The sequence below is a fragment of the Vicugna pacos genome, chromosome 8, assembly GCF_048564905.1.
Source record: "Vicugna pacos chromosome 8, VicPac4, whole genome shotgun sequence".
NCBI classification, from domain to species: domain Eukaryota; kingdom Metazoa; phylum Chordata; class Mammalia; order Artiodactyla; family Camelidae; genus Vicugna; species Vicugna pacos.
Genome location: NC_132994.1, coordinates 49361052 through 49388292, shown reverse-complemented (window position 1 = coordinate 49388292; position 27241 = coordinate 49361052). Strand labels below are relative to the sequence as shown.

Below are 27241 nucleotides of genomic sequence, written 5' to 3'. Positions count from 1 at the left end.
TGTTGATGACATGTTGCAGTGGTAATATTTTAGGTAAATGGGGCTAAAGTATACCATGAAAATTAATTTTACCTCTCTTTTGCTTTTTTAATGTAAGCACTAGAAAATTTTAAATTACTATTATGGCTTATTTTTTATTTCAATTAGATAGCACCATTTTAAAATAACAGTTTATTGTCACATTCAGAAAAACTCAGGTTTTCTGCCACCCCCTGTTGTGCTGTTTGAGATTCTGTCAGATATCTAATGGTTAGGGTTAAGTTTTCAAGTATGAGTTACTGGTTTAAAAATAAAATCATTTATATGAAAATGCTACCACTGAATTCAGTTTCCCAAGTTGCAGTGTCTTTTAAGAGAATTCTTTTGATTCTTACTGAACTACCAAACTAAATCTCAGAAACTTTACCATATGTCACCTCTGTTAATGTCACCTATCACTAAAAACTCAGAATGTTTACTTATTTATTTTTTAGCATGACCTATAATAAGAAATGGAAGATGAGAAAGTTTATTATAAAATTTGCAATGCCTTTAACCCTACTGCCCACATAGTTTCTCAGTACTTTTGCTGGTTCAAAATCATACACATTTCATGCCATCATTAAAACCTTCTGCTTAAATTAAAGTTTCAGCATTTAAAGCTTAAGGATTCTGTAAAAAAATTTTTAAACTTGAGATGCCTAAGGCACTTTTTTTTCAATTTTCTGTAGACATAGAATCCTTTTCTAGTACATTTTTAGATGTATCACCAAATAACAGGTAAACTGAAGTAAAGCTTCTATGGTTGAGCAGTGAGTGGGGAAACCAGAGAGGCCCTTTCCCATCACCTTAGTTTCTTCTTCAAAATACAACACTCAGGTGAAGTAGCAAGCTAAATTAGAGTTTTAGACATTAAAAATCAGTGTGAACAGGTTAGAGATATAATTTTTAGAATTGGAAGAGACTTGAGCTGTTCTTGTAGAGTGAATTATCTGTCTTGCTCACACAATGAACAGTAGAGCTGGAAACAGGCCAACTTCTATCTTCCAGGGGAATCTTCTTGTGTTTACTATCCTGTGAAAAATAACCTAAGAAATGCTCTGTCTTGGGATTTTAGTATGACCAAACAACGATGGCAGTGCTTGAAGGAGGCGGGGGTAAGAACCTATTGGAGATAAAGTGAGGGCATATGTGCTGTGATTCATGGAGCAGTAGCCCAAAGTGGGGATTGGGTGAACACTTAGGAGGCGGCCAAAAATGTCAGTCTCTCTTCCCTCTGTACTCAATCCATCACTTATTACAATTCACTGATTAGGGTTTAAAATGGCACAATGAATTATGCAAAGGCTGTTTCTGCAGGAGGGGCTGTCTTGCAGCCTAATGCAGCACAGATGGAAAGATCCTCTTAATCATTGTTCTCACAACACTTGGAAGCTTTTTGAGGAATAAGCACCCAAAAGTGGAAGTGAATGGCCTGCAACAGTAAATGAATTCCTTCTGCAGAGAGGAACTGAAATGTATTTATGATGCAGGTGGTTGCCCTGGGTTTGAATGCTCATCCTTGTCATCTGAGATTCACGCTTAGAAGCAAAATGTCTCTTGAAATACTTGGGTTTTAGTTGCTTCCACTGGAGAAATTACTTCTGCCCAGGCTGTATTATTTCTGGCCCAACGTGTATTATTATTATTATTCAGAAATGGCAACAAGTATTTAAATGCCATTTCATTCGAAGCATGAAAACATGCAAATTGCCTCTCGTTTTCTGATCCTTAGTTCCTACTGCAGAGACTGAATTAGTAAGCATCACTTTACTTTTATTAGCATAATATTAATGCACATCATTAGCAAAGGCTTTTTAAAAAAGAAATTAGAACCATGGAAAGAAACTTGTAACAGTGTTCCCTTTCTCAGTGAGGAAGAAGAAACATTTATGATTAGGTTTCTAATTTTGGTATCTGTACCAAGGATCGCCCACCTGGCTCCAAACAGGAACCTGTTTCTAAAATCAACATCAGCTTGGAGGTTTCACTTGCGGAGCAAGAGGCAATCTGAAAGAGGCCCAAATATTATCCAATTACCCACGACATATTTCACAGAACTAGAACAAATCATAATAAAATTTATATGGAACCATCAAAGACCTAGAATTGCTAAAGCATTACTGAAGAGAAAGAAAGAGGCTGGAGGAATAACTCTCCCAGACTTCAGACAATACTATAGAGCTACAGTCATCAAGACAGCATGGTATTGGTACCAAAACAGACATACGGACCAATGGAACAGAATAGAGAGCCCAAAAATGAACCCACAAACCTTTGGTCAACTAATCTTCGACAAAAGAGGCAAGAATATACAATGGAATAAAGACAGTCTCTTCAGCAAATGGTGTTGGGTAAACTGGAGAGCAGCATGTAAAACAGTGAAGCTAGAACCCACCCTTACACCATATATAAAAATCAACTCAAAATGGATTAAAGACTTAAACATAAGACAAGATACAATAAACCTCCTAGAGGAAAACATAGGCAAAACATTATCTGACATACATTTCAAAAATTTTCTCCTAGAAGAAATAAAAGCAAGAATAAACAAATGGGACCTAATGAAACTTACAAGCTTCTGCAGAGCAAAGGAAACCAGAAATAAAACAAGAAGAAAACCTACGGAACGGGAGAAAATTTTTGCAAGTGAAGCCAACAAAGGCTTGATCTCCAAAATATATAAGCAGCTCATACGACTCAATAAGAAAAAAATAAACAACCCAATCCAAAAATGGGCAGAAGACCTAAACAAGCAATTCTCCAAGGAAGACATACAAATGATCAAAAAGCACATGAAAAAATGTTCAATATCACTAATTATCAGAGAAATGCAAATCAAAACTACAATGAGGTATCACCTCACACCAGTCAGAATGGCCGTCATTCAAAAATCCACAAATGACAAATGCTGGAGAGGCTGTGGAGAAAGGGGAGCCCTCCTACACTGCTGGTGGGAATGCAGTTTGGTGCAGCCACTATGGAAAACAGTGTGGAGATTCCTCAAAAGACTAGGAATAGACTTACCATATGACCCAGGAGTCCCACTCCTGGGCTTGTATCCAGAAGGAAATCTACTTCAGGACGACACCTGCACCCCAATGTTCATAGAAGCACTATTTACAATAGCCAAAACATGGAAACAGCCTAAATGTCCATCAACAGGTGACTGGATAAAGAAGAGGTGGTATATTTATACAATGGAATACTACTCAGCCATAAAAACCGACAACATAATGCCATTTGCAGCAACATGGATGCTCCTAGAGAATGTCATTCTAAGTGAAGTAAGCCAGAAAGAGAAAGAAAAATACCATATGAGATCGCTCATATGTGGAATCTAAAAAACAAAAACAAAAACAAACAAACAAACAAAAACAAAGCATAAATACAGGACAGAAATAGATTCATGGACAGAGAATACAGACTTGTGGTTACCAGGGGGGTGGAGGGTGGGAAGGGATAGACTGGGATTTCAAAATTGTAGAATAGATAAACAAGATTACACTGTATAGAACAGGGAAATATACACAAAATGTTATGATAACTCACAGAGAAAAAAATGTGACAATGAGTGTGTATATGTCCATGAATGACTGAAAAATTGTGCTGAACACTGGAATTTGACACGACATTGTAAAATGGATCATAAATCAATAAAAAATGTTTTAAAAAAAGAAAATTTCAGAACAGAGGTGATACGCAGTTACCTGTATCATGATCCATATGCCGTTAAGAATGTGTACATAGGGCATATTTCTAAGACACTGCTTTTTATTCTTTGGCCAATTCAAGGTATAGTAAAGGACTGACTGAAAACTGTTCCCAGCAAAGGGGTTAATATAAGGGGACACTGATTAATTCTTTATTTGCTCAGAGGAAATGGGCTTAAATTAGAGGGAAGTAAAGTTGAATCAAATAACAGGAAGACCCTGTTGGCTCTGGAGAGAGCTTTCTAAAATGAGAACGAGGGATAGGAATCTCCCTTCTTACCTGCCCTTGCTGTGCTGCTGACATTTTTTTACGTTTTCTGGCATCTGGGTCTGCCTCGGTTTAACTGGAATGAGCACTGCGGTACCTGCTGTCTGCACCAGTCATTTGCGTGGAGCCGGTGCTGCCCGGGGTGGTTGTTTTCTTGTGTATTTTATCTCCTCTATTGCAGTGTAGACTCTTGGGGATCAGAGAGGAGGTTCTGTGCTGCTTTGGACATCAATTTGTGTGGTATCTTGCAATTAATGAGGAGCCAGTGTTTGTTGAATGAATGTGTGAATCACAACTTAGTTATCTGTTTATTACCAAGCAAGGACCCAAGCTCTATAGCATCACTCCACCAAAACATTGAAGTGTTGGCTTCATTCCAATTCCACTCTTCTTTCCAGTGTCCACTTCATTACTTGGAATGGAAAATGTACTTCATTTCGTGGCTTGATTTCATTGTTAAATCAACCACAATGATATTTAAAAAGAACCAAAATTTAAACATGAAATTCTGACCAGTATCGCAATAAAGGAAGACCGAGGATTAAACATAGGCACTGTACAGTGAAACTTTCTATTCACAAAGCTGTTGGATTAAGATGTTTACATTCCTGTATTAGACTGGTTGGCATATGCTTAGAATTTCACAGGTATTTCTAATAAAAGTTATGTATTTCACTTTATAGAGCCAGCTCCAGGAAATAACTAAAGTCCTTTATGAGGTGAGAACCCTTAATAGTTGGCCCTCAAGTACCTGAGTTGAAAAAGAAAAAGTAAAACAAAGAGCAAGAAAATTTCTAAGTCTTGGGTCTTTCCTATAGAGTATCTGACAAGATAGTAAAGGAAGTTTATCTTTGATCCTGTCATCTACCCTGGCTACCATGCCCTTGGTGCCTTGCAGGAATACTGCCTTCAGCCCTAGGGGAACTACATCCTCTTAATTCTTTCATCTTTTCCTTTTAGAACTTACTCAGACTCTCTTCTGGTATCTAGAGGCTCGGTTCCCTATTCAGTGGCCCATTGGTTAATCCCTTCTTCAGTGAGCTATCAGTGCTTTCTCCCACTTCTCTGTCCTGGCAAGGAGGGGCATGGGTAGCAGACCTGGCTGGGATGTCAGTTTCCAGGAGCCCTGGCCAGTGCAGAGTGTGTGGTTCAGGAAGGCATCCAAGCAGGTGATCTTTGGGAAAGAAATAGGTATCACTCAGTCTGGATTGTTTCTTTGCAGGGACTGGGCAGAAAGGAGAATCCATGTGTGGAGCAGTGGGGAAAGCAGAGGAGAGCAAGAAGGATGCCAGTGGAAGACGGGAGGTGGAAGTCATTGAGCTGGATGTTGGTTTAGCTTTTTTAGAGTGCCAGCAGCCTGGCCATGGTTAGGGAAGGAAGTCTCAAGGGCGTTGGCTTCTTGTGGGCTTCATGACCTATTTCAGATTCCTACATAAAATGACATTTTGGAACCAGATGCCATATTGCTTTTGGCTGAATGGGAATATTGCTGCCCCATGTAAGTAACAAGTAAACAGTAGGCTAGCATGATGAGTGGGAGACTCAGGGCCTTCCTAAGAGGACTAGGATAGGAGTTAAACTAGGATACATTCATAAGCTCCCAGTTTGGGGGGTTTAATCATCCTGGAATTGGATGTACCTGTGGGTGGCATTTACTAGAGCTCGAAGTGCCCGTAACTGTGCTGGGTGATGTGATAATGCTTGGGAGTGGCATTAGTTACATTTTCTTATTAATAGTTTTCCTTTGCCTTCTGTGTTTCCTCCCTTCAACTCTTGCAAGTTCTGTAATTCCTTCCCATAAAACCCTTGCCCAAGCCCCATGGTCACATTAGGTCTCACTGCCCTCTGAACTCTGTTCCTGTCCTCTAAACAGAGTTCAGTGGCTTTTGCTGAAAACACATTTTTGTGGGATTCTTTGTTTTGTTTTGTTTTTTCCTTCAGAAGTTAAGTATTTTAGTATTGAAAATTGCCTTTATTTTCCCAATTTTATTTTATATTATATGTTTCTTTTAGGCTGCTTGCATTCAGATCTGTCTCATGTTGGGTCAGCTCAGATTCTAAAGCATACTAAGGAAAAAATGGTTTTAGATAATCTCATATAAAAAGGAAAACTTACCCAGTAATATGCACATAGTCTACTTTGTAACTGACTTCTGAAGACATTTAGTGGAAAATAATACTGATGAGTTGTTTCTAAGCTTGGCTAAATTATTTGAAAAGCTGGAAATTATTTCTTCACCCCCTCCATCTCCTTAGTAGAGCTGACTTTTTGCACCTGGCTAATAAAAATACTTTCTGGCCTTCAGTGCTTATCAGTGGAACATTATAATATTTGAAGGTCATTTGGAGCTATCCATATAATTACACTTTGAAGCCCAAGGGAAGTGGCTTGCTTTTTTCCTACCCAGGTAGTTGCCACACTGTTGCTGCTGTTTTCAGTTCTACTGTTACCATTCATCAGCATTATTTTGAAATGATGTAGAAGTATGTATCCTCTCCCTTTCTATTATATAATATAAACACAGACATCCTTTCACTTTTAACATCCTTCCAATATTTATTTATGGTATTCCTTATGCTGGCTGGTGGAAGGTTGGCTTTATGTCCCTGTAGCCCCACTGAGATATGTGATGATTTCTCTACCTTACTGCAGCAAATAATCACAGAGAACTAAGAAGAGTTTAATAACAATGCCCACATCTCTTCTGTAATATATGCCCATGCATTTACCTTTAGTTGTTATCAAACGTTTTTTTATCCAAATTTGCCTTGTGTCCACATTTTTATTAGCATAAGAAAGTTGATGTTAATATGTATATAAAAGTCTTACAGGTGGGCGAGAGGTTGGCCCATATAAATAAGTAAAACTAATATTATTTCAATGCTATTCCAACATTAAATTAAAAATATTAATGTTCATAGTTTCGTATTATATCAACAAATGTTTTGTTGGTACCTATATGATGGCAGGCATTATGAATCAATAGTGACCTACATTATGAATTAGAGGGGGATATCAGAAAATTACAGTTTGTCAATCTGTAGTCAGGTGATGCCCAGAATGAGATTCCTGGCCAACAGTTCAACATCTATCCTGGACCCCAGATCTTGAAGTATATTGTTAACTTTTGTATATGAGAGAGTTGCTTGTTGGTGAAAATTTATCTGTTTGTATTTATGTATTTTTAAGACATAAACTGGTAAACTGTAATGATGAGATTCTAAGCTGATAGGCATGATAGGAGACTTTCGAATGATGAGCTCAAGATTATTAGAGAGGATGGGAGGACTTGGTCTTCATTAGTAAACTACTTTCTTCATTTCACCTCTGAAAATGTGTTAAGAACTTGATGGAGTCCTCAGAAAGAAAAGAGCACAGCTTTGAAACAAAACAGGGAAAAGATTTGTTAAAAGCAATAAAAATAAATGAATAAAAGGTTGATGAAAATTTCAGATGTCGATAACTACCTTTGACTATTTTGAAACAAGAGCCAGGCATTAGACAAGTGTGGTGAGAAAGCTAGACTCCATCTCGGGAAAGACCAGCCTTCCTTAATGGACCAGTGCAGGGGCTTCAGGCAAATCCAGCACGACTGTGAGCAGCAGTCAAGGGGAGAGGGAAGGATCCAGGATGGACCGTGGAGGTAACCTCAAACTATTGATCTGCATCTATGGAAGTGGTTGAGTGGAGGATGAAGTGGAGGTGAGTGGGCGGTAGCAGTTAAAGAAGAAGTGAAATTCTTGCTGAGGAAGGAATGGTGAACCACAGCAGGATCTGAAGTGTGTTAGGGACAGTGCTAAAGCAAAGGTCATGACCCCGAGGCTCATGGAGAGTTGTCTGGGCTGCCGGTCAGTGAGGAACTGGAAAATTCCACCCACGCGTAGTGTCAGTGTCTTTATAATCTATCTTACAATAAAGGCTTGAGTAGGTTGGTCCAACAGATCTCTGAGAAGTTGTTCAACATATAGTGGGTGTTCAACAGATATTTTCAGAGATTAAGTTGACAGGATGGAACCAGGGAATGTGAGCGTAACAAGCTGCATTCCAGTGCTTGTTTGTGACTTACTATTAGGTACAGTCTGATAGGAAACTGGCCCTGTATTTGTATGTTTCTATTCCCTCATAAGAAAGCCTACTTTCATATAAAACACCCAGGAACTATAGGAGCACAGAACAATTACCTATTAATTACCCTTGAGGGTTTTCTGATGACTCATTTCTTCAGTGTCTACTTTTTATGCCCCTGTTTTATTCCTTTATAGTTTTGTGCGATTAAATAAGAAACACCTTAAAAGTTAAAAGGATGTTTTTGAGACAGCAATAATTCAGCAATTAATAATGAACAATTCACAAGCATCTTCTTTGGCAAATGGATTGCTCAACCCAGGGGTTCCCAGATTAAAATGAACAAATAAACTGCAGATTCTTGCCCCCAGGAACATACAATGTGGTGGTAGAGACACAAGCAGGAGTATCACGGTGCAGGATGTGGGGAGGGCAATGGCGAGACTGAAGGAGCGAGGAAATGTCTGTCTTTATTCCAACCCGCATGGAGAAAGGTACCAAGATGTGAAATTGAGTAGTGGCAGCCGGAAAGCAGATCCAGCTGGAGCTCCTGTGCTCTGAACGCTGGTGTTGAATCCCCAGGTGGCGCTGCAACCCACCGGAACCAGGAAAGGAAAGAGTTCTGGAGAGGAGCGGGGTCAGGTAGATACGAATCTGGTGATGGAGAATTGCAAGTGCAGACTCTGTTGGATGTGCTTTGAACCAGTTTTCCAAGATCTGGATAGTTTATGTCAAAGCCCCACTGCAGACCTCTTACCCTTGTCTTAGCCAATGATTCAGACATGAGAATCCATGGCTCCCATCTGGCTGCTTGTTCAGTCATCTCTCCAATTAAGGAGGAAAAACCTCGTCCTGAGATGGATTTGGGGAGCTCAGGAACAAAGAGGGTCTCACTTCTACCCAGAACCGGAGCTCTGGAAGAGGGAGGACCTGTGTCTGCTGGCCAGTGCTGGCCCATAACTTCCCCTTTATGTGCCCTATGTCTGTGTGCAAAAGGGAAGGGAGTTCTCCCGATGTTCTATGGCTGCCTCATGACTCTCCCGCAGGCCTTTCTGTCTTGTGTCTTTCCTCCTTTCTTTCTGCTAGACCTGGGTAATAGCTGCCTCTACCCCTGCTTTTTTTGCGATGCTCACATGTGAATTGGTTTTGCCATAGTTTTCTGTAAAAGTGATCAAGCCAAATTTTCAAAGCACTCTCTTCAGTGTCACTAACGGGCTTCTCTTTTCAGTGTTACTTAGGCAACGTTGTGTAAATAGAGCATGATCAGTTCATTTGCTCTTTGTTTTGCTGTGTGTCAAAATTGGGTGGACCCTCCGTGGAGGCCACCATATTAAGTAACTTTTATTTTGAAAGAAAAAGAAAGCTGAAAGAAATAATGAGTACATTTTATCTTTCCCCAAAATGAAAGGGGTCACATGTACCAAGAGGAAAAGCTTACTTGAAACGTGAAAATTAACTAATGTATTTTTAAAACTGTAGCAGTTGGGTTGGGTAGAAGACAGAAGGAACCCTTTCCCCGGGTTCTGAAGGTGGCCTGGGTGTGGGGAGAGGCCAGTGGGATATTACTTTCCAATCAGCTTCTCACTGCCTTCAGGCATTGTCAGTGTTCTTTCTTCCTGGATGGCAGAGCCACTTCTAATAATTACTGCTTTCAGCTAAACAATAGTAGGCATTCACTTCCCAGTGAGAAAAATGACTTGGGTCATTCATGGGCTGCAGCTCTTCCTAGTGATTCAAATTCAGTGTGGCCTGATGGACAGGGCCATTACAGAGTATTAATAGCTTCACCATCTCGTGATGGCAGTGATTACTTCTTTAATGTCACTGACAAAATGATAGAGAAAAATCTACATGTCAGAAACACACCCTAGCCCCCAACCTAGAGGTAATGAAGGATGGAGAGGCAGAGTGAATTTTTAAAACATTTAAAACAAATTTAAACATCTTCAAAACAAAGCTTTTTTTAAAAGGAGTATATTTGAAGTCATGCCCCAGTGGGGCACAAACCATATTTTAGAAAATGCATTAGAAAAGGTTTCTCATGCATTTTAAAGAGGTATGATTTGACTGTTAAATGTATTTTTCTCTAGATAAGTGTAGTGGTCATTTTAAAGTGTTAATTACAAGATCACTTTTGATTTTGCTATGTGCAATACAGACTCACAAAGATTGGAGCATCGGATGTGAAGAAAGTAAACTCTACCCTCTCTAGTATATTTTGCTTAATAAAATAATCGCTGAAGAAGAAATGAGGACATTAATCTTGATTCCAGCATCACTTTGCTGAGATTTTGAAGAAGAGTTAACCCTGGGGCCTCATTACCTCATCTAGAAAATGATGGGATAAGTTTAAATCTCTATGTTCCAATGCCATTCTAAGGTTTACACTTCGATAAGTATGGCTTTTTCTAAAGTATACTTAGTCATTATGGTTGATGATAAGTCATGATCTGAATAAGAACTTTATTTTTAGTACATTGAAAGCAGATCAAAACAAAACAAAACAAAAATAACCTTGTTCTCTTGTATCTCTCAGCCCAGTCACTTCTTTTCCTGCATTGGAAATAAAAGTAAAATAAGGAGCATGAAAGAAAGTGCAGCTGTTTTAGAAAGGATCTTGTAAGGAAACAAACAAAACCAAGTCCTAACTGCAAAGGACTTCAAGAAAGCAGATTTGGGACCACAAAAATGCTTCCAGAGGGAGCAGAGCCAGCAGATAGATTGGATACGAAGTGTAGCAACATGACTCTTGATAGGGTGGGGGACAGAGTATAAACTGGGTCAGATAACTAAATATGAGTTCAAAGAAATGTCCTAATTCCAACTAAATGCCTTGAGATGGTTGTAGGAAGAGATGGCAAAGGAGCATTAAAGAAAATACACATTTTCAAATACACTGGCCAAAAGGGGAAGCTTAGAGAGGTGTTCTGCCCATTATACATGATGGATAAAAGCGAATGATGGAAGGCATTGGCAAGGCAGGGGTTCTTCAGTGATGCTTTTATTCTTTGTCATTGTAGTGTGAATTAAATATGGATACATCACTGGAATAAGTCCCAGTTTTGATGAAAGGCTATAAAATTAAACTAAAATAAACAAAGAAGTGGGTCAAGAGTCACTAGGAAAGCATGTCTGTTTCTTTCAGTAAGGCTTTCTCTGGAGCATTGCCCACAGACTTGAAAAGTGCTTTTTCAGATCCATTAGGTGTTTTTGAGAAATCCTGGAGCAGCGGTTTTCAAAGTATGGTCTTGGAACACCTGAGGCTCTCAAGACTCTTTCAGGGGTCTGGGAGATCAGAACTATTTTCATAATAACATGAAGACATTATTGGCCTTTTGCATTCTCATTCTCTCCTGAGAATACTGTGACGTTTCCCAGCAACTCCATGACTTACACTATCGCAAAAGAGTAAATGCAGAGGCAGATGTGAGGATCCAGATGTCTTCTATTAAGCCAGACATTAAAGACAGTTTCAAAAATGCAAAACAATGTTACTCATCTCAGCACTTTTTTTCTTTTTGGTATGGAAAATATAGGGTTTTTTTTCCCTCCCTAAAATGTTATCTAAGATGTTTATTCTTATTATTAAATGAACTAGTATTTACACTTCTTTTTTCAGTTTTAATATCTAATAGTGTATGTATCAATGGCCATAATCTATCTCAAAAGCCCTCTGGGAGCCCTTGAAAATTTTCTAAGTGTGGCAAGGAGTCCTGAGACCAAAGCCTTAAGAATGGCTGTCCCTAGAGGATAAGTAGTTTCTCTGAAGAGGGCAAAGGTGACCTTATTCTATGGCAGTGGCAGTTATACAAGTGCTAGCAATGATACATCTTGGGTGCTGCCTTGTTGGTTACCTCTGAGGCAGTTTAGTAGGAATTCTTATTTGATAACTCACAACAAACAAAGCAGTCAGGGCTATCGGCATTCTTCCCATTTTATAGATGGGAAAAGTTAGAATCAGGAAAGTGACTTTCCAAAGATCATAAGAGATAGTTAAGTAGAGCTGGAATCATTTGGATCTAAAGACTCCTAGTCCCACGTGTTTGCCTGTCATTTTGGTGACTGCGTTGGTGCTAGGATGAATCACAGTAGGACCACAGCACAGCACACGGCTGGCTCCACCTTCTTGTGAAGGACAGCTTGTGTCAGATCAGTTTAATATTCTCTACAACAAAGTAACAGGTATCACTTATACCCTGAATGATACCTGTGTGTTTGAAATCCAAAGACCAGGTGGAAAAAAAATTACAGAAAAATGAGATAAAATACACTTGGGGAAAATATAAGGAAACAGAGCCTCAATTTTTACCCACACAGCATGAGGACACACCAGCAAGATGATGAACCACCATGGAGGCTCATAAGGGTCTGCAAATTTGAGTATTTGCTGGTAATGTTAGAGCCCATGGGAAGAAAGGCCAAGTGCTAATATTGTGCTGTATTAGAAAGAGCATGACCTGTAGGGCTGACTAGGAGGCAACTTCTAGAGGACAGTGTCTAGTTCCATTGTTAAAAAGTGAGAAACAGGAGAGTGTTAGAAGAGCAACCATGGGAGGTTTAGCACAAAGAATTTAGGGTGGGGAGTGAAGAAGAACAAACAGAGCAACCATTTGCCAGGAAGTTGCCTGTGGTACAAACTGTGTTTCTTTGATTTCATCACCATGTGCTGGCTGGGATGTTTCAGAAATCCAGAATATTTTTGCACCACACTTCATTATGTCTAGCAGACGTTGCTTCTATGTTTTTGAACCCAATTTGCAGAATGAAGATGGTGTCATATAACATACTCCTAAAAACAGAAGAGAGGAAACAAGTTAACTGGCCTCCTACAAGGGCAGATGGGCCAGACTTTTAGCCATTGCCTGGCGGGAGTACAAAAGTGAGAATATCTAAGAAGTAAAGGAGAGTGGGTTGACATGTTTATTGATATAAACTGTAATTAAAGAATGTTCAGCCACATTTTTAGAGAAAATATAAAATATATGGCAGAGGACTATCACTGGATGGTTGCCTCCTTCCCGCACTCCATCCCCTAATATTTAGTTTTTTGGGGGGAAGAGGGAGGGAGACAATTAGGTTTATTTATTTAATTACTTTTAGAGGAGATACTAGGATTGAACCCAAGACCTTGTGCGTGCTAAGCATGCACTCTACCACTTGAGCTATACCTTCCCCCACCCCCTAATATTTATAAAAGAAATTGTTTTCTTGCAACATTTGCCAGTGATCAAAAAAAAAAAACCCTTCCTTTCCATGACTCAGTATCTTCAAGTTATTACAGCAAATGTATTCAGCTTTTGAATCTTATTAAAGTCAAAATATTGAGTCGATTCATCAGCCACTAAGCGATTAGGTTTTCACTTTTTGCACGCTTTGAAAGCAAGGCTTGATATAGGCGGTATATTTACGTAACAGTGCTGTTGCTCAATGCCCTTGAATTTTTCTGCACATGCTATCTTAATGGAAATTTACTGGAAAACTCTTGCCAGAGTAAACACATTCCTTCAGGAGTGAAAGGCTTAATGTACTTTTCCTTTAACTGCACCTCTTTCTTGTGAGCAGATAAACCAAATTATTTGGCATTAGTCATTATAGTTCACACATTCCACAGTTCTCATCGTGGTTTCTTGTGGGCTAAGGGTTGTAGAAAATAGGAATAAGGTAGACCATCTTACATTATGATGAGAGGTAAAACAAAAGAAAGGATAGGACATCTGTATATTTGATATGAAATAAACCAAAGATGAACCTGGCAGACATTCTAGAAATTAGCTCTAGCTATCCTGATGAAGCAGGATTAAGAATATGAACCAGAGATTGGTTGAGCTGCTGATCTCAGAAATTAAAAATCAATATAATTTACTTTTCATTTTTAAGGGAGAAAAAGCTTTCTCACTCATTTTAATTTAAGAATCAGGAGAATACAAAAATCCACAAATGACAAATGCTGGAGAGGCTGTGGAGAAAAGGGAACCCTCCTACACTGCTGGTGGGAATGCAGTTTGGTGCAGCCACTGTGGAAAACAGTATGGAGAGTCCTCAAAAGACTAAGAATAGATTTACCATATGACCCCGGAATCCTGCTCCTGGGCATATATCCAGAAGGAACCCTACTTCAGGATGACACCTGCACCCCAATGTTCATAGCAGCATTATTTACAGTATTTCCAAGACATGGAAACAGCCTAAATGTCCATCAACAGATGGCTGGATAAAGATGGTGTGGTATATTTATACAATGGAATACTACTCAGCCATAAAAACTGACAACATAACGGTATTTGCAGCAACATGGATGCTCCTAGAGAATGTCATTCTAAGTGAAGTAAGACAGAAAGAGAAAGAAAAATACCATACGAGGTAGCTCATATGTGGAATCAAAAAAAAAAACACAAACAAAGCATAAATACAAAACAGAAATAGACTCACAGACATAGAATACAAACTTGTGGTTGCCAAGGGGGTGGGGGGTGGGAAGAGGTAGACTGGGATTTCAAAATTGTAGAATAGATAAACAAGATTATACTGTATAGCACAGGGAAATATGTACAAGATCTTATGGTAGCTCACAGAGAAAAAAATGTGACAATATATATATGTTCATGTATAACTGAAAAATTGTGCTCTACACTGGAATTTGACACAACATTGTAAAATGATTATAAATCAATAAAAAATTAAAAAAAAAGAAGAATCAGGAGAATAAACCTCAAACTGAGAACACTGATGGTAATGCAGCCAATGGGAGAGAGAAGGGGACCAGGGTGGGATACAAGGATGTAAGCACGAGTTGGGGAGGAGGGGAGGAAGTGTCCCTTGAATTAAGGGATGGAGGAGGCAGACAATGGACAGTGGAGACTGGAGGGAAGAGATTCACACAAACATGTCCAGACTTCCTCCTGTTGGCCCTCTTCCCAACACCCACCAATCAGCACCCCAGGATTGCTAGAGGGGGAGAGATTATAGAAATTGTTCATTCCTTTCTGCAACCTGCATTAATAAAGTATGTAATTAAGGCAAAGAGAATCATCTTTAAAGGGATAAAACTGGCCTATTAGCATATTACAGTTAAGTAGTCAGTTATATCGCATTTATTTGCAGCAATAGCTAATTAAGTTCTTTGACTTTTTCTAAGAAGTCAGTTGGAATAAAACTGCTGGGTAGATTTGACGAGAGTTTAGTGGTGGTCTTCCTTGTGTAGTATTAAATAATTTACTACTCTTTTAAATAATTATGGGAAAGGTCAGTTGAAATGTGAAAATATTCACATGCTATTAAAAGAATTTTGTTTTGTTGCATTTCTTTTTATTTTCTATGTGTGCAGTAAGTAAAACCAATCTAGCAAAGTATTACTTCCTAACGGCCTCTTGGGAAATAAAAAAAGCAATTTGAAATTAAAACAACAAAACACTGGTTCACCAATTTTTGTCCCCACTCAAATTGTGTTTTTAAAAAATTATTGACTATGAAGGGGAAGAACCAGAACTGAAAATTTTCCTCCTTTAAGTAATAAGGCTTTTCTCCTTCTATCTCAATATAAACAACAGTAAAACAATTCAGTATTTCTGTTCTGTATGGGTTTTTATTATTAAGCCCTTTAATTCAATTTTAGTAGTAGATAGGATTTGACTTAGGAGAAAAAAATACATAGTTAACTTGAAGTCATGAAGATACCTTTATTTATTCACTTTTCTTTTTTTTCATAGATTATATTTAAATATTTAAGAGGTAATTCTTAACTATTCAGAATTGCCAACAAATACATTTTTACCACATTTTAAAATCTATATAAGTAATAGGTACATTTATAGGCAAAGATTAAAAGTTGCTTTCTAAAATAGATGTAACAGCAGGCTTAATATATCATCCTTCTCCAAAAAATAAAACAAAAATTCAAATTGTACCTCATTCATTGGTTGCAAATATGTGCTATGTAAGGGTTAACTGAGTTTGGTCTATAGATACTGGTGATAAATATGAAATACTATATAAAATTCAATCCCAGTTTAATTAACCTCTAGTCAAGATTTAACCTGTTACTTTCTAAGAACAAATTTTTAGTTTTACAGGAGCCTTAAAATAATTTAAGTGAAAGAGTAATGGCAGTGGGAAGATGATTTATTACATTGCTGTTGGTTCTTTGCCATACTTTTCTGTAGAGAGTAGAACTGTTCATTCTACAAGCATGTTATAATCAGTAGCATCTCAAAGGTAAACAGTTTTTTTTAACATTTTTTATTGAGTTATAATCATTTTACAATGTTGTGTCAAATTCCAGTAAAGAGCACAATTTTTCAGTCATACGTGAACATATATAAATTCATTGTCACTTTTTTCTCTGTGAGCTACCACAAGATCTTGTATATATTTCCCTGTGCTATACAGTATAATCCTGTTTATCTATTCTACATTTTGAAATCCCAATCTGTCCCTTCCCACCCCCACCCCCTTGGCAACCACAAGTTTGTATTCCATGCCTATGAGTCTGTTTCTGATTTGTATTTATGTTTTGTTTTGTTTTTTAGATTCCACATATGAGCTATCTCATATGGTATTTTTCTTTCTCTTTCTGGCTTACTTCACTTAGAATGACATTCTCTAGGAACATCCATGTTGCTGCAAATGATGTGATGTTGTCGGTTTTTATGGCTGAATGGTATTCCACTGTATAAATATACCACAACTTCTTTATCCAGTCATCTGTTGATGGACATTTACATTGCTTTCATGTCTTGGCTATTGTAAATAGTGCTGCTATGAACATTGGGGTGCCAGTGTCATTTTGAAGTAGGGTTCCTTCTGGATATATGCCCAGGAGCAGGATTCCTGGGTCACATGGTAAGTTAAACAGTTTCAAAATACACATCTCTTTGATTTTGTTAAGGAGAATTTAAGAAGTTTCCAAATTCTCCAGCTCAGTACTATATTTTAGAAATTGTGAAAAAAAAAGAAAAGAAAAGAAAGAAAGAAATTGTACTGCTTCCTCATGTACTAAAATGAACCGTCTTTTCTTTTGAATTTACAGTCGCAGATATGGCCAGTATACTATGAATCAGGAAATCACCAAAGTTTCAGAAAAGCCTCCATTTGATCGATCAAGTTCCCAGGATTCTTTGGATGAACTGTCTATGGAAGACTATTGGACTGAAATACAGAATATCAGGAAATCTAATGAGAACAGACAAGAAGACCAGGAGGTGGTGGTTGTCAAAGAGCCTGATGGTAATAATGAAATAAATAAAACTCTTTTTTTTTTTATATTTATTTTGAATGGGAAATGAATTCATGGAAACGAAGAGGACAAAAAATAAATATAGGAAAATGAGAAAAAGATAATGGTGGCTGCCTTTCAACTTGAAAATTATTTAATTGTGGCAGATTTATAGATGCAGCTGCCAAATATAAGTGGCAGAATAAATTCACTTAGTTTTGGATATTGTCAGGGTCTTGTTGGCCAAGCTTGCTGTGTCATAAACTCTGAGGGTTAGACTTGACCTTTGGGGTCATCTAGCCTCCCTTTAAATTTCTCCTATAGTATCCTAGCCACACGGTCATTTGGCCTCTAGTGAGTATAGATCCTGATGATGGAGGTGTTTTTAAATTGATCAGTCAGCTTGAGCTGTTTTGATGTTTTTTTTTTTATTTTATTGATTTACAATCTGCTCTACTCTACCTTTGACTCACTTTTTCTGGAAGAGCAGAATAGATCTATTTTTACATGATAGCCTTTCAAGTGGTTGAGGATAGTAATCTTGTTTTACTAGCCAAGTAACTTTTCTAGAAGGAAAAAAGATTCACATAAGCCAATCCTTGTTGGTGATTTTCAGACCTATCCCAGCCCTGGTCATCGAATCTTTCACAGTGTCACAATTTCGTACTCCACATTGGCTGCAGTGCCACAGCTTAGCCAGCTAAGCTTAGGGTGTAGATTTGGACAGTGGAAAATGGCATTAGCATTTTTAGCCTCCATATTTACTTCTTTCTTGTACTTGGTTTATAATTTCTCTCAAGTCTCTTTCCAGCCACAATTTCTGCAGCCTCCACTACTATATTTGATATTCTGGAAGAAGTATGTAAAACTTTACTCCCCCTACTCCTTAAATCTCATACTTTTGCTGTCAATCTCTTAAATTGAAGCAGACACCAGGTTTCTGATGCCCAGCTCTGGCATCTATTATATTAGCTTTCTGTCTACGCCTTGTGCCATCCATAGCTTGGTAAGTATGTATTTGGTATATAACTTGATGTAAAAGAGCCACAGTGGCCCAAGGATAGTGACCTCTTTTTCAACAGAAGACTGCTTAATGATGCTAAATGACTTGGCATCAAGCTGTTTAGTACTGAAATCTACATACATAGTTTTTTCTCCTTTGCTATAACATTGCCTAAAAAAAAAAATCAACCAATAATACTTTAAAAAGTCGGAGATTTTTCTTAATTTAACATTCCTTTGATTTGGAAAGGAAAATGATGACCAGCTCATTCTTTTATTTGGGTTCTCTTTCCCTGTATTGTCATTCTTCCTCGCCTGACCAATCCAGGTGAGCTTATTTATGATAATTAATAGCCTCTCTCAGCCTTCCTGTCTCAGTGTTTCAAGATAGAAGCCTCTTACCAGTGGCCTGCTGAGTGAGGAAAAGCAGCACTCCAGCCTGATACCTAGCCATGTGGCGTTAGCGTCTTTTTTTCTTTTTTCTCCTTTTTTCTTCTTTTAAAAAAATTTTAATTTAATTTGACTTGGGAGGGGGGGAGGCTTGGGAGGAGGTAAGTAGGTTTATTTCTTGTATTTATTTTTAGAGGCGGTAGTGGGAATTGAACCCAGGACCTCATGCATGCTAAGCATGCACTCTACTGCTTGAGCTATACCCTCCCCCACAGCATTAGCTTTTTCTTAATTTTCCAGGATGGAGGTGGATTCATATATCGTTGTTCATGATGTGATTATCAAGAGGAATTGCGAATGTTTCTCCATGCCCATGCCTTTTCTTTGACTTTAAATTGTTTGAATTTTACCTCTACTTTTTAAAGGAATGAATGACAGTGCTTTGTAATCTCATTTTCTTTCTATGTCATGGCAATATCAGCTTTTTCCTGGCAATTTTGGTTTTACACACACATACTGAGTTCTTCCTCAATAGCATTAATAGTAATGGCTGACTTTTTCTGTCAATAAACAGTGCCTGTTTCCTGGCGGGCAGAATGCCCAGCACTGCCTTATGTTTCTTGAAACCAAGGTTATTCCTACTTGATTTGTGCCCTTGTGGAGTTTGCACAGTGTAGGAGGATGGACAGGAAGAGCAGTAAGTGTTACATCACGTGTTACGGGCCGTACTGGAGTTCCGCAGAGTTCTTCCCTGTAACATGCTCATGTCTGGTCATGAGGCGGTCAGGGCAGCTGTGCTTTGGTTTATAGATGAGAAAACAGAGTCAGCTTGAGGCTCAGTGACTTGACCAAAGTGACGTGACTCTTGCAGGAACACAGTTCTTTTGTGTCCCAGGTCCTTGGTCTTTTGCCTTCCTCTATAAACTTGGAGCTCGGAGTGAATCTATTCTAGTTACCATTCAGTTTTTCTGTAATTCTCAGTAGATCTCACACAACACTTGCTTTACTGTTTACTTCCTTTTGGTGTTGTGAATTGATTCAGTTGTTTAACTAGTTTCCTTTAATAAGCTATTGCTTTTTAAAAAAAAATTGTGAAAAAACCATGACTCTGATGTGCTGACTAGGGGGATTAAAAAAATTAATTTGAAATTGATTAGTTCCTGATGTTCTGATGCTCTTTACGTCTTGGCCTCGCTCGCTGTCAGCTACAGTGAGCAGAGAACACAAACTTTTCCATCAGTTAGTGTTGGGCTGGGGGTAGTGCTGAATTTAAGCCAAGACATGGGGCTTTGATGGCCATCCCCAGCATCGACTGCCTTCTGTGACTTGATGGAAGTAAGTTATCTTTTCATCGCTTGCTAGTCTCTGAAAGGGGAAGAGTATTATCTTCCCCTAGTTAATCTGCAGGGAAGTTATAGAGGTTAATCACATGTGAAGTCATTTAAAATTTTTAATTGAGTATATGTGAAATGGATCTAAAATTTGATATCTTTATGGCTGGAGCTGCTGGCAGCTGTTCAGGTTTCAGATAATGATTCTTGGGCCTGTGGTTTGGTTGTGATAGGAGAGTTTCAGCAGAAGTTTTTAAACAGCTTTAAAAAAAAGGTAAAAGTTCTCATATTTTATGACTTAAATACCATTTTTTCTCTTACTGTCTTAGAGGGAGAATTGGAAGAAGAATGGCTTAAGGAGGCCGGTTTGTCCAATCTCGTCGGAGAGGCTGCTGGAGATCCCCAAGAAAGCATGGTGTTTTTATCAACACTGACCCGGACCCAGGCGGCAGCTGTTCAGAAACGAGTGGAGACTGTCTCCCAGACCTTGAGGAAAAAAAACAAACAGTACCAGGTTCCTGACGTCAGAGACATATTTGCTCAACAGAAAGAGTCAAAAGAAAAAGAAGTAAGTTTTCTTTTTTGATAAAGTGAAGGCATAATCACCTAGAATCTGTTGGACCCATCCAGTCTAATTTGAGGCATTGAAAACAATGGGCACCAATCTGCAGGGCACTGAAACTCTGTGCTGGCAGTGATCAAGAGGGACTCCACCCCTGTCCTTCTAGAAGTTATCCCAATGGGGCAGAAAATTAAACGAGTTCCAATTCTGTATGACAGTGCCTGTGTTCAGTGGCCTTGGAGCCTTAGGAGTGGCCCCAGCTCCCCAGACAAAGTGACTGCTAATTGTTTCTTACAGAAACGTAGAAGGGAGAGGATTCTCCCTTCTCCATTAACTCTTGTAGGAAGATTTTGCTTTTTTTCTAGATTCACATGGGGATGAATGGCAGGGAATTGTGCATCTCAGTTACAAAACAGGAACCCTGAAACATGAAATAACTTCCTCTCTTTGTCTCGTGCCTAGCACGATGCCTAGCACATGGAAGATTTGAGTAGATGTTTGTCAAGATGATTGATTTATCAGTGGAAGCTGCTGGAGTCTGGTAGGGACTCTGGGACTGACAGGCATCAGGGAAGGCCTGGGACAGGTAGGAGACCTGTGTGCCCTGGAACAGTGCTACTCAGTACCGCCAGGTGATAGGCTGTTTATTACGTGTCCATGAGGACCTGGAGAGCTTGCATAAGATGTAAATTATCATCTGCTCCTTCATCAAGAAACTTGCTCCAAAGAGAAAAAGGGTCAGCTGAACTAAATGATGTTCTAAGGGTCAAAGTTGATTTACAGTCTGACGTGTTCTCAGATGACACTTTTTTTTAATTGAAGTATAGTTGATTTACAATGTTCTGTTAGTTTCTAGTATACAGCATAGTGATTCAGCGATTCATACACTTTGAATAGTCTGGTCTAGAAGACCCAGTGCTGTGGTTGGAATGAGAACAAACAGAAAGAATCTTAAATGATGGTTGCAGTGATGATCATAGCAATCCTGTTTGCTGCCACCACTACCGAGCACTTACTTTGCTAACTACTTTCCAGGCCGTATCTCATTTAGTCCTCATAGCTGTCCTGTGAATGAGGTATCATTTCCCTTCTACAGCTGAGGCTCACAGACTTTCAGCAACTTGCTCAGTGATCCTGTAGATAGTAAGCCGAAATGTGACTAACTCTAAATGTGTGCTTTTAACCACTATGCGTCCTGCTATATTTGGGTTTCCATGTAAGATGCTGATATTAAGTAATCTCAGTAAATACATAAGATTGTATTTGCACTGTAAATAAAAGCTAACAAAAATCATAGGATTCTTTCTTAAAATGAGGGAATGAAAGGGCTATATATTTAAGATGCCTGTGTCATGTAGAGGTTTTTTGCTTTTTGTAGACATTTCATTCTTCCAAGAAATCCTTTATAGCTGCAGTTTGCTACTCTATTTGCCTAGTCAATTGTAGATGAAATCCAGTCCATTTTACAGGAGTTTGGGGGTCACTGGATTGCTTCAGACAGGTCTCTTGCTGCTGTAAGGCAGTTACACACTCACTTCCCACCCAGTGGTTATTTGGGACGTCCACTGGAATTGAAGGACTGAATTTGGTTTCCAGCTGTAGAAAAATGAATGGTAAAGAAATACAGTATTATGGCATTTCCTTCCCAATTAAAGGGCCCTCCCAGAGGGAGTTAAGAGGAAGCCAAAAGGGGGAGGGGCAGAGAGCTGAGCCTAAACAAACTGTAGACTGTGGGATTCCTGCCAGTCCCCAAGAGGGTGTTGCTGCTCAATGCTAGAAGCAACATTTTTCCAGCAAATTCCTGGTAACGTCTGAACCATATGGTTTGAATGTAAGGAAATTGGTGATTGTATCATCTGATGGAGTCAGCAAGAGAGATATAATGCAAGTAAATTAAAATAATGTTAACTTGCTCCTACTGCATGCCTTTAATTGAAGCACTGCCCCCATCCCTGAAGCAAACATGGGTCAGCCACCTTTACCTGCAGTTCTTCTGTTCTCAGATAAGCACAGTGGGTCCTCCATATCCCTGGGTTCTGCACCTATGGGCACGGAGGCCGACTGTACTCTTGTTTGTTTTAATAAGGGACTTGAACATCTTCCAATGTTGGCATCTGCAGGGGTAGGGCAGGAGGTGGGTGGTGGTGGTCGTGTCCTGGAACCAATTTCCCGCAGATACCGAGGGATGACTGTACACATTCAGCTGGTCCATTTTCAACACTTCCTCATGAAGCCCTTGCTGACACTGGGAAATATAATATAGAAATGAATACCATCTGCACTGTCGTCTTCAATTGCTTAGGAAAACAGTTCCAACCACACGCTCCATAATATGTGTTCGTATGTAAGATTAGAACTACTCACCGTGCTCACTGTGCCATGGGGGGCTAGCCTTCTGCAGGCTTGTGGGCGGAGGCGGTGGTATTGCTCTGCCTGAGGGGGACTGAGGCAGTGCCATGACTCATGAACCACTTCTGTGGTTGGTCGTCACTCTACATTGTCCCCAGAACTTCAGATCTCTAAGGAGAGCACCTCAGTGTGCCTGCCCGAGTGCTTTTCTAGACTCTTCTTAGGCTGCAGGTGGAGAGGGGGGGTCCTTCTCTGCTAACACTTGAGTTGAAATGTGCGGTGAGCAGACTACAAAGGCTACCTCTTTTGTGTAGAGATGAAACGCCAATAGAATGAGTATTTTTAAAATAATTCATTCAAATAGACCTCTGTATATGGTTCATCTCAATTTCGCTTCCCTTTTTCCTAAATTCCTTCTGAAGCTTTACTTGAAAGGGAGGAAATACTGCCTGGACACACTTACTGGTGAGAAGAGCCAGCCGTGTTTTACGGTGTCTGTAAACCCTTGGAGGGCAATATTCTTCCAAGTGTCACTGCCCAGCCGCTTAAAAAGGGAGTTCCTTTGATTATCTAAGCTCTTGTTACCTGCTTGGTAATTTAGCTTTTATTTTACCCCGTATGTATTATTTTATTTTAATTTGAATAATTTCTATTTTATTACCTACATGTCAACTTGTACTTTTGTTTTATAACAACGTTATTGAGAGAAAATTCAGGTACTGTCCAGTTCACCCGTTTACTTCAGTGGTTTTTAGTGTCGTCATGGACTTGCAACCATCACCACAATCCATTCTAGCGTGTTTTCATCATCTCCAAGAGAAAGTCCATACCTGTTAGCTGTCATCCCTTCTATTTCCCTCCTTACCCCTCAGGCAACCAGAGATCTACTTTCTGTCTCTGTGATTTGCCTATTCCAGACATTTCATAGAAACAGAATTACATAGTACGTGGCCCTTTTACCTGGTTCCTTTCACTCAGTCTAATGTTTTCTGGGCTCGTCCGTGTTGTAGCGAGTATCTGTACTTCATTTCTTTTTATGGCCGAAGAGTATTCCCTGGTGCGGGTAGATCACATGTTGTTTATCTACTCATCTGTTAACAGATATTACTAACTTCTTTTCACTTCAATCCATAGTGGTGTCCTTGGTGACAGGGACTCTCGTGACATTGCTCGTATCTCCCTCAGGGCTTAGTATTGTGTCTTACACGTTGTGGGTAATCACACATTTGTTGGATGATTGCTTCTTGATTATAACCATAGTCCTTTTTTTTTTCCTGTGATTGTTATAATTCTGAGTACACTTCTTGTACTCTAAAGGTTAGTGATAGAGTTATTTACAATACCATTTCTCTGGTTGTGAGTTGGAGATGACTCAATGGCCCACTTTCTATCTTTAGGCTCCAGATGGCACCGAATCACAATCAGTTGGAACAGATGAAAATAAAGACCAAGCAAAAGATGGTATGTTGGACCTGTTCTCTTGTGTTTCTTCATTTATTAGTGTAACAAACGTATAAAACCTTTTAAAACGTTCATCTTCAGTTCTAGTAAGCAGATTCTATTAAAATACTCACGTAAAATACCAAAGGAGATAATTACATAAGACTGAGCATGTAGTGGGCCTTTGACATATATGCATATACTGTAACACCTGTCTATCTTTATCTGTTTCAACATCTCTATGCATAGTCAGTTTTCCCGAATGTTTACCGTGTGTCAGGTGTTGTACAGAGATACTTACCTAATTTAATATGCTTAAGAGTTCTATGTAGTAAATATTGTTCTTAACCCATTTTACAGATGAGAAGAGTGAGGATTAGAGATGCAAAGTCACTTTCCCAAGGCCATGCAGCTAGGAAGGGGAGCCAGTGAATGTGGGGCCCCATTGTCAAATCATAAGCTCTGAGGTTCATAAATGGATCTCAGATCATAAATTCTGAGGTTCAGAAATGGATTACTTTTCAGAAGGTGTAGAAAAACCTTTTTAAAAAGTTAAGTTTTTTTTTGCAATTCATTTTATTTCTGCTTTTCATTCTTTTTCTATATCTGTTATTTCAGAAATGGATTAGAAGTTGAAGGCCTGAATGAAAATATATGTTAAGACTTTATTAGTACTTATCAAGAAAGAATTTATAGCTCTTTCATGGATTTATGAGAAGGAAAAAAGGTTCTATATTAAGGTTATAAATTTAAGCTTAAAAACTTAATCCTTAATGTGTTGTTGCTTAAAAACTATAACAAAGGTGGTCTGTGGCTCCCTGATTCCTGCTCAGGGACTTGTCCTTTTTGCTCTTGTTGTTTTTGTTCTTAAGACCTGGCACCTGAAGTGTCCATGCCGTTAACAGTGTTGTATTTGGATTGGAAGTCCTGGAGGAGGAGTATCAGGTAGACTGCAGAGGACTGGGAAGTGTTCCCAACCTGTCTATAAAAATTAAATGTTAGTCCAAAATTACTGTATGTGGGGTCTTTTGGAGTCTTGGAGCATCCAATGTCTTTATTTTTCCCTCCATACTTCTCTCCAAACTTTTGTCCTATACCCCTGCCTTAAAATATACAGACACACACATATCTATAAATATAAGCATGTGCATGTGTGCATATAGACACGTACTTGTCTATATATTTATATCTATAAAAGCACTTGCTTTTTACTCTTCTGTGGAGGTCTCTTTAGTTCCATGTTTTATATCAGAATGAAGTCACTGGGTGTGTTTCCCTGAGTCTGTGTGCTGGCAAGCTGAAGTGGCAAGCAAGCTGGAACAGCCAGTGCTGCCGGGCGAGAGCTGGGTCATCATGAGAGACAGATGAGCCTTTTGGACCAATGTCAATATGCTTTGGGCTTTGGGGAAGAGTGACTGGCAATTGCTAAATGAATACTGAGGAAAACATTGTCCTTTCTTGACGTTTTCCTCCCTTGCCAGAGATGATGATGTAGGCTATATAAACAGAAGTCCTGGAAGACAAGTTCATTATGTGAGTACTTTCCAGCCTAGCTTACAGCAGCTGAGAGGAATGTGACAAACTTGCTGCCTGATATACATCTGCTTTTGCTGGAATGCTGTGAATTGCGCTGAGAACCTCCAATCAGAATAATAAGAGAATGTGTACAGTGCCATCCAAGTCACCAAGTATTTATTCCTGCGCCTGTTCTGGGCAATGCCATGCTCCTTTGCTAGCCAGCGAAGTAACAGTGTTAGGAAAACACTGAAAGGTACAGAATGAAATGCATGGAAAATATTGTCTAGAGTTCAAAGGTGGAACTCTCTCCACTTGAAATCTGAAATTCTGAGCTACATAGTCTATTTTAAATGTTTTCCCTACACTTGGGCTTTTATACATGTTCAAAGTTATTTATTCTGAATGAAAAAGTTATAAAATTTTAATGTTGCAAGGGTTGTTGCATTTCAAATTAACTAATCTCCTGCTAAGTATCAATCTTAACTTTTTACCAAATTGTACAACTCTATGTATAAGAAACATAGTGCCCAAGTCATCTTTAATAATGCTCAAATAATTTTTAAAACTTTCATATTATGTATATTTTCTTGTTTGAGTTCCATGGAGAAAGGAAAATTATTTTTTAAAATAAAGACACTGTGGATGATTTTGGACAACTGAAACACTTTAAGGAATTTTGTGAAATATACATAACTCAGTGTTCTTGTCCACTTCAAAAACCAAAGGAGAATAGATTAAAGAAATTATATTATTTACATTTTAGGACTTTAAGAACTGAAAGATTTATCTCCGCATTCTCTGTTACCTTTTCCCTTTGAGAGAAGATAATTCATAGATATGTTTATTAGCCAATTAACTATCCATTTCTTTTAGCAGTGCCCCTCTGTCACTCGTGAAACGGGTCTTCCTACTGTCTGCCTTAACTTGGGTTATCATTTTATCCGTTAGTCTTTACTATGTTTTTTTAATTTTTTACCATGTTTTGGAGGAACTTTGTATGTTTTAAATGTATTCTAACTTAATTATAACCTCTCCCCTCGGTTTTAAATTCAGCAGAGAACGTTTGTTTGTGTGGAGGGAAAGGTGGTATTTATTGTAACTTTGATATGGGAGTGTTAAGGAGAAAAGGGAATCGTTTTAATGTTTTTAATCCATAAATGTTCAGCTTCTGGAAAGGTAGCTTCTAATTTAAGAAAACGGCTAATCATTTTTTCCTCTTAGAATGGTTTCCTAGGAAACCAACATACATATTCACAGTAAAACATAAAAACAGTGTAAACCAGTGGGGAAAATAAAACTCAAATTGTGCTTTGACATTTAAATTCATACTTTGAAAATTAATCAGAGGAAGGTCTAGTTATAATTTTTAAAAA

General features: G+C 38.7%; 1 protein-coding gene across 1 annotated transcript in view; it reads left to right on the top strand.

The window, feature by feature from the left end:
- ARHGAP18 (Rho GTPase activating protein 18) overlaps nucleotides 1-27241 on the top strand; it is a 118685-nt gene that overhangs the window by 44382 nt on the left and 47062 nt on the right. The window contains exons 2-4 of the mRNA XM_006200118.4: nucleotides 17091-17287; nucleotides 20329-20567; nucleotides 24308-24371. Of these exons, the coding sequence (XP_006200180.2) occupies nucleotides 17091-17287; nucleotides 20329-20567; nucleotides 24308-24371 (500 nt within the window). The remainder of the gene's footprint in view (nucleotides 1-17090; nucleotides 17288-20328; nucleotides 20568-24307; nucleotides 24372-27241) is intronic.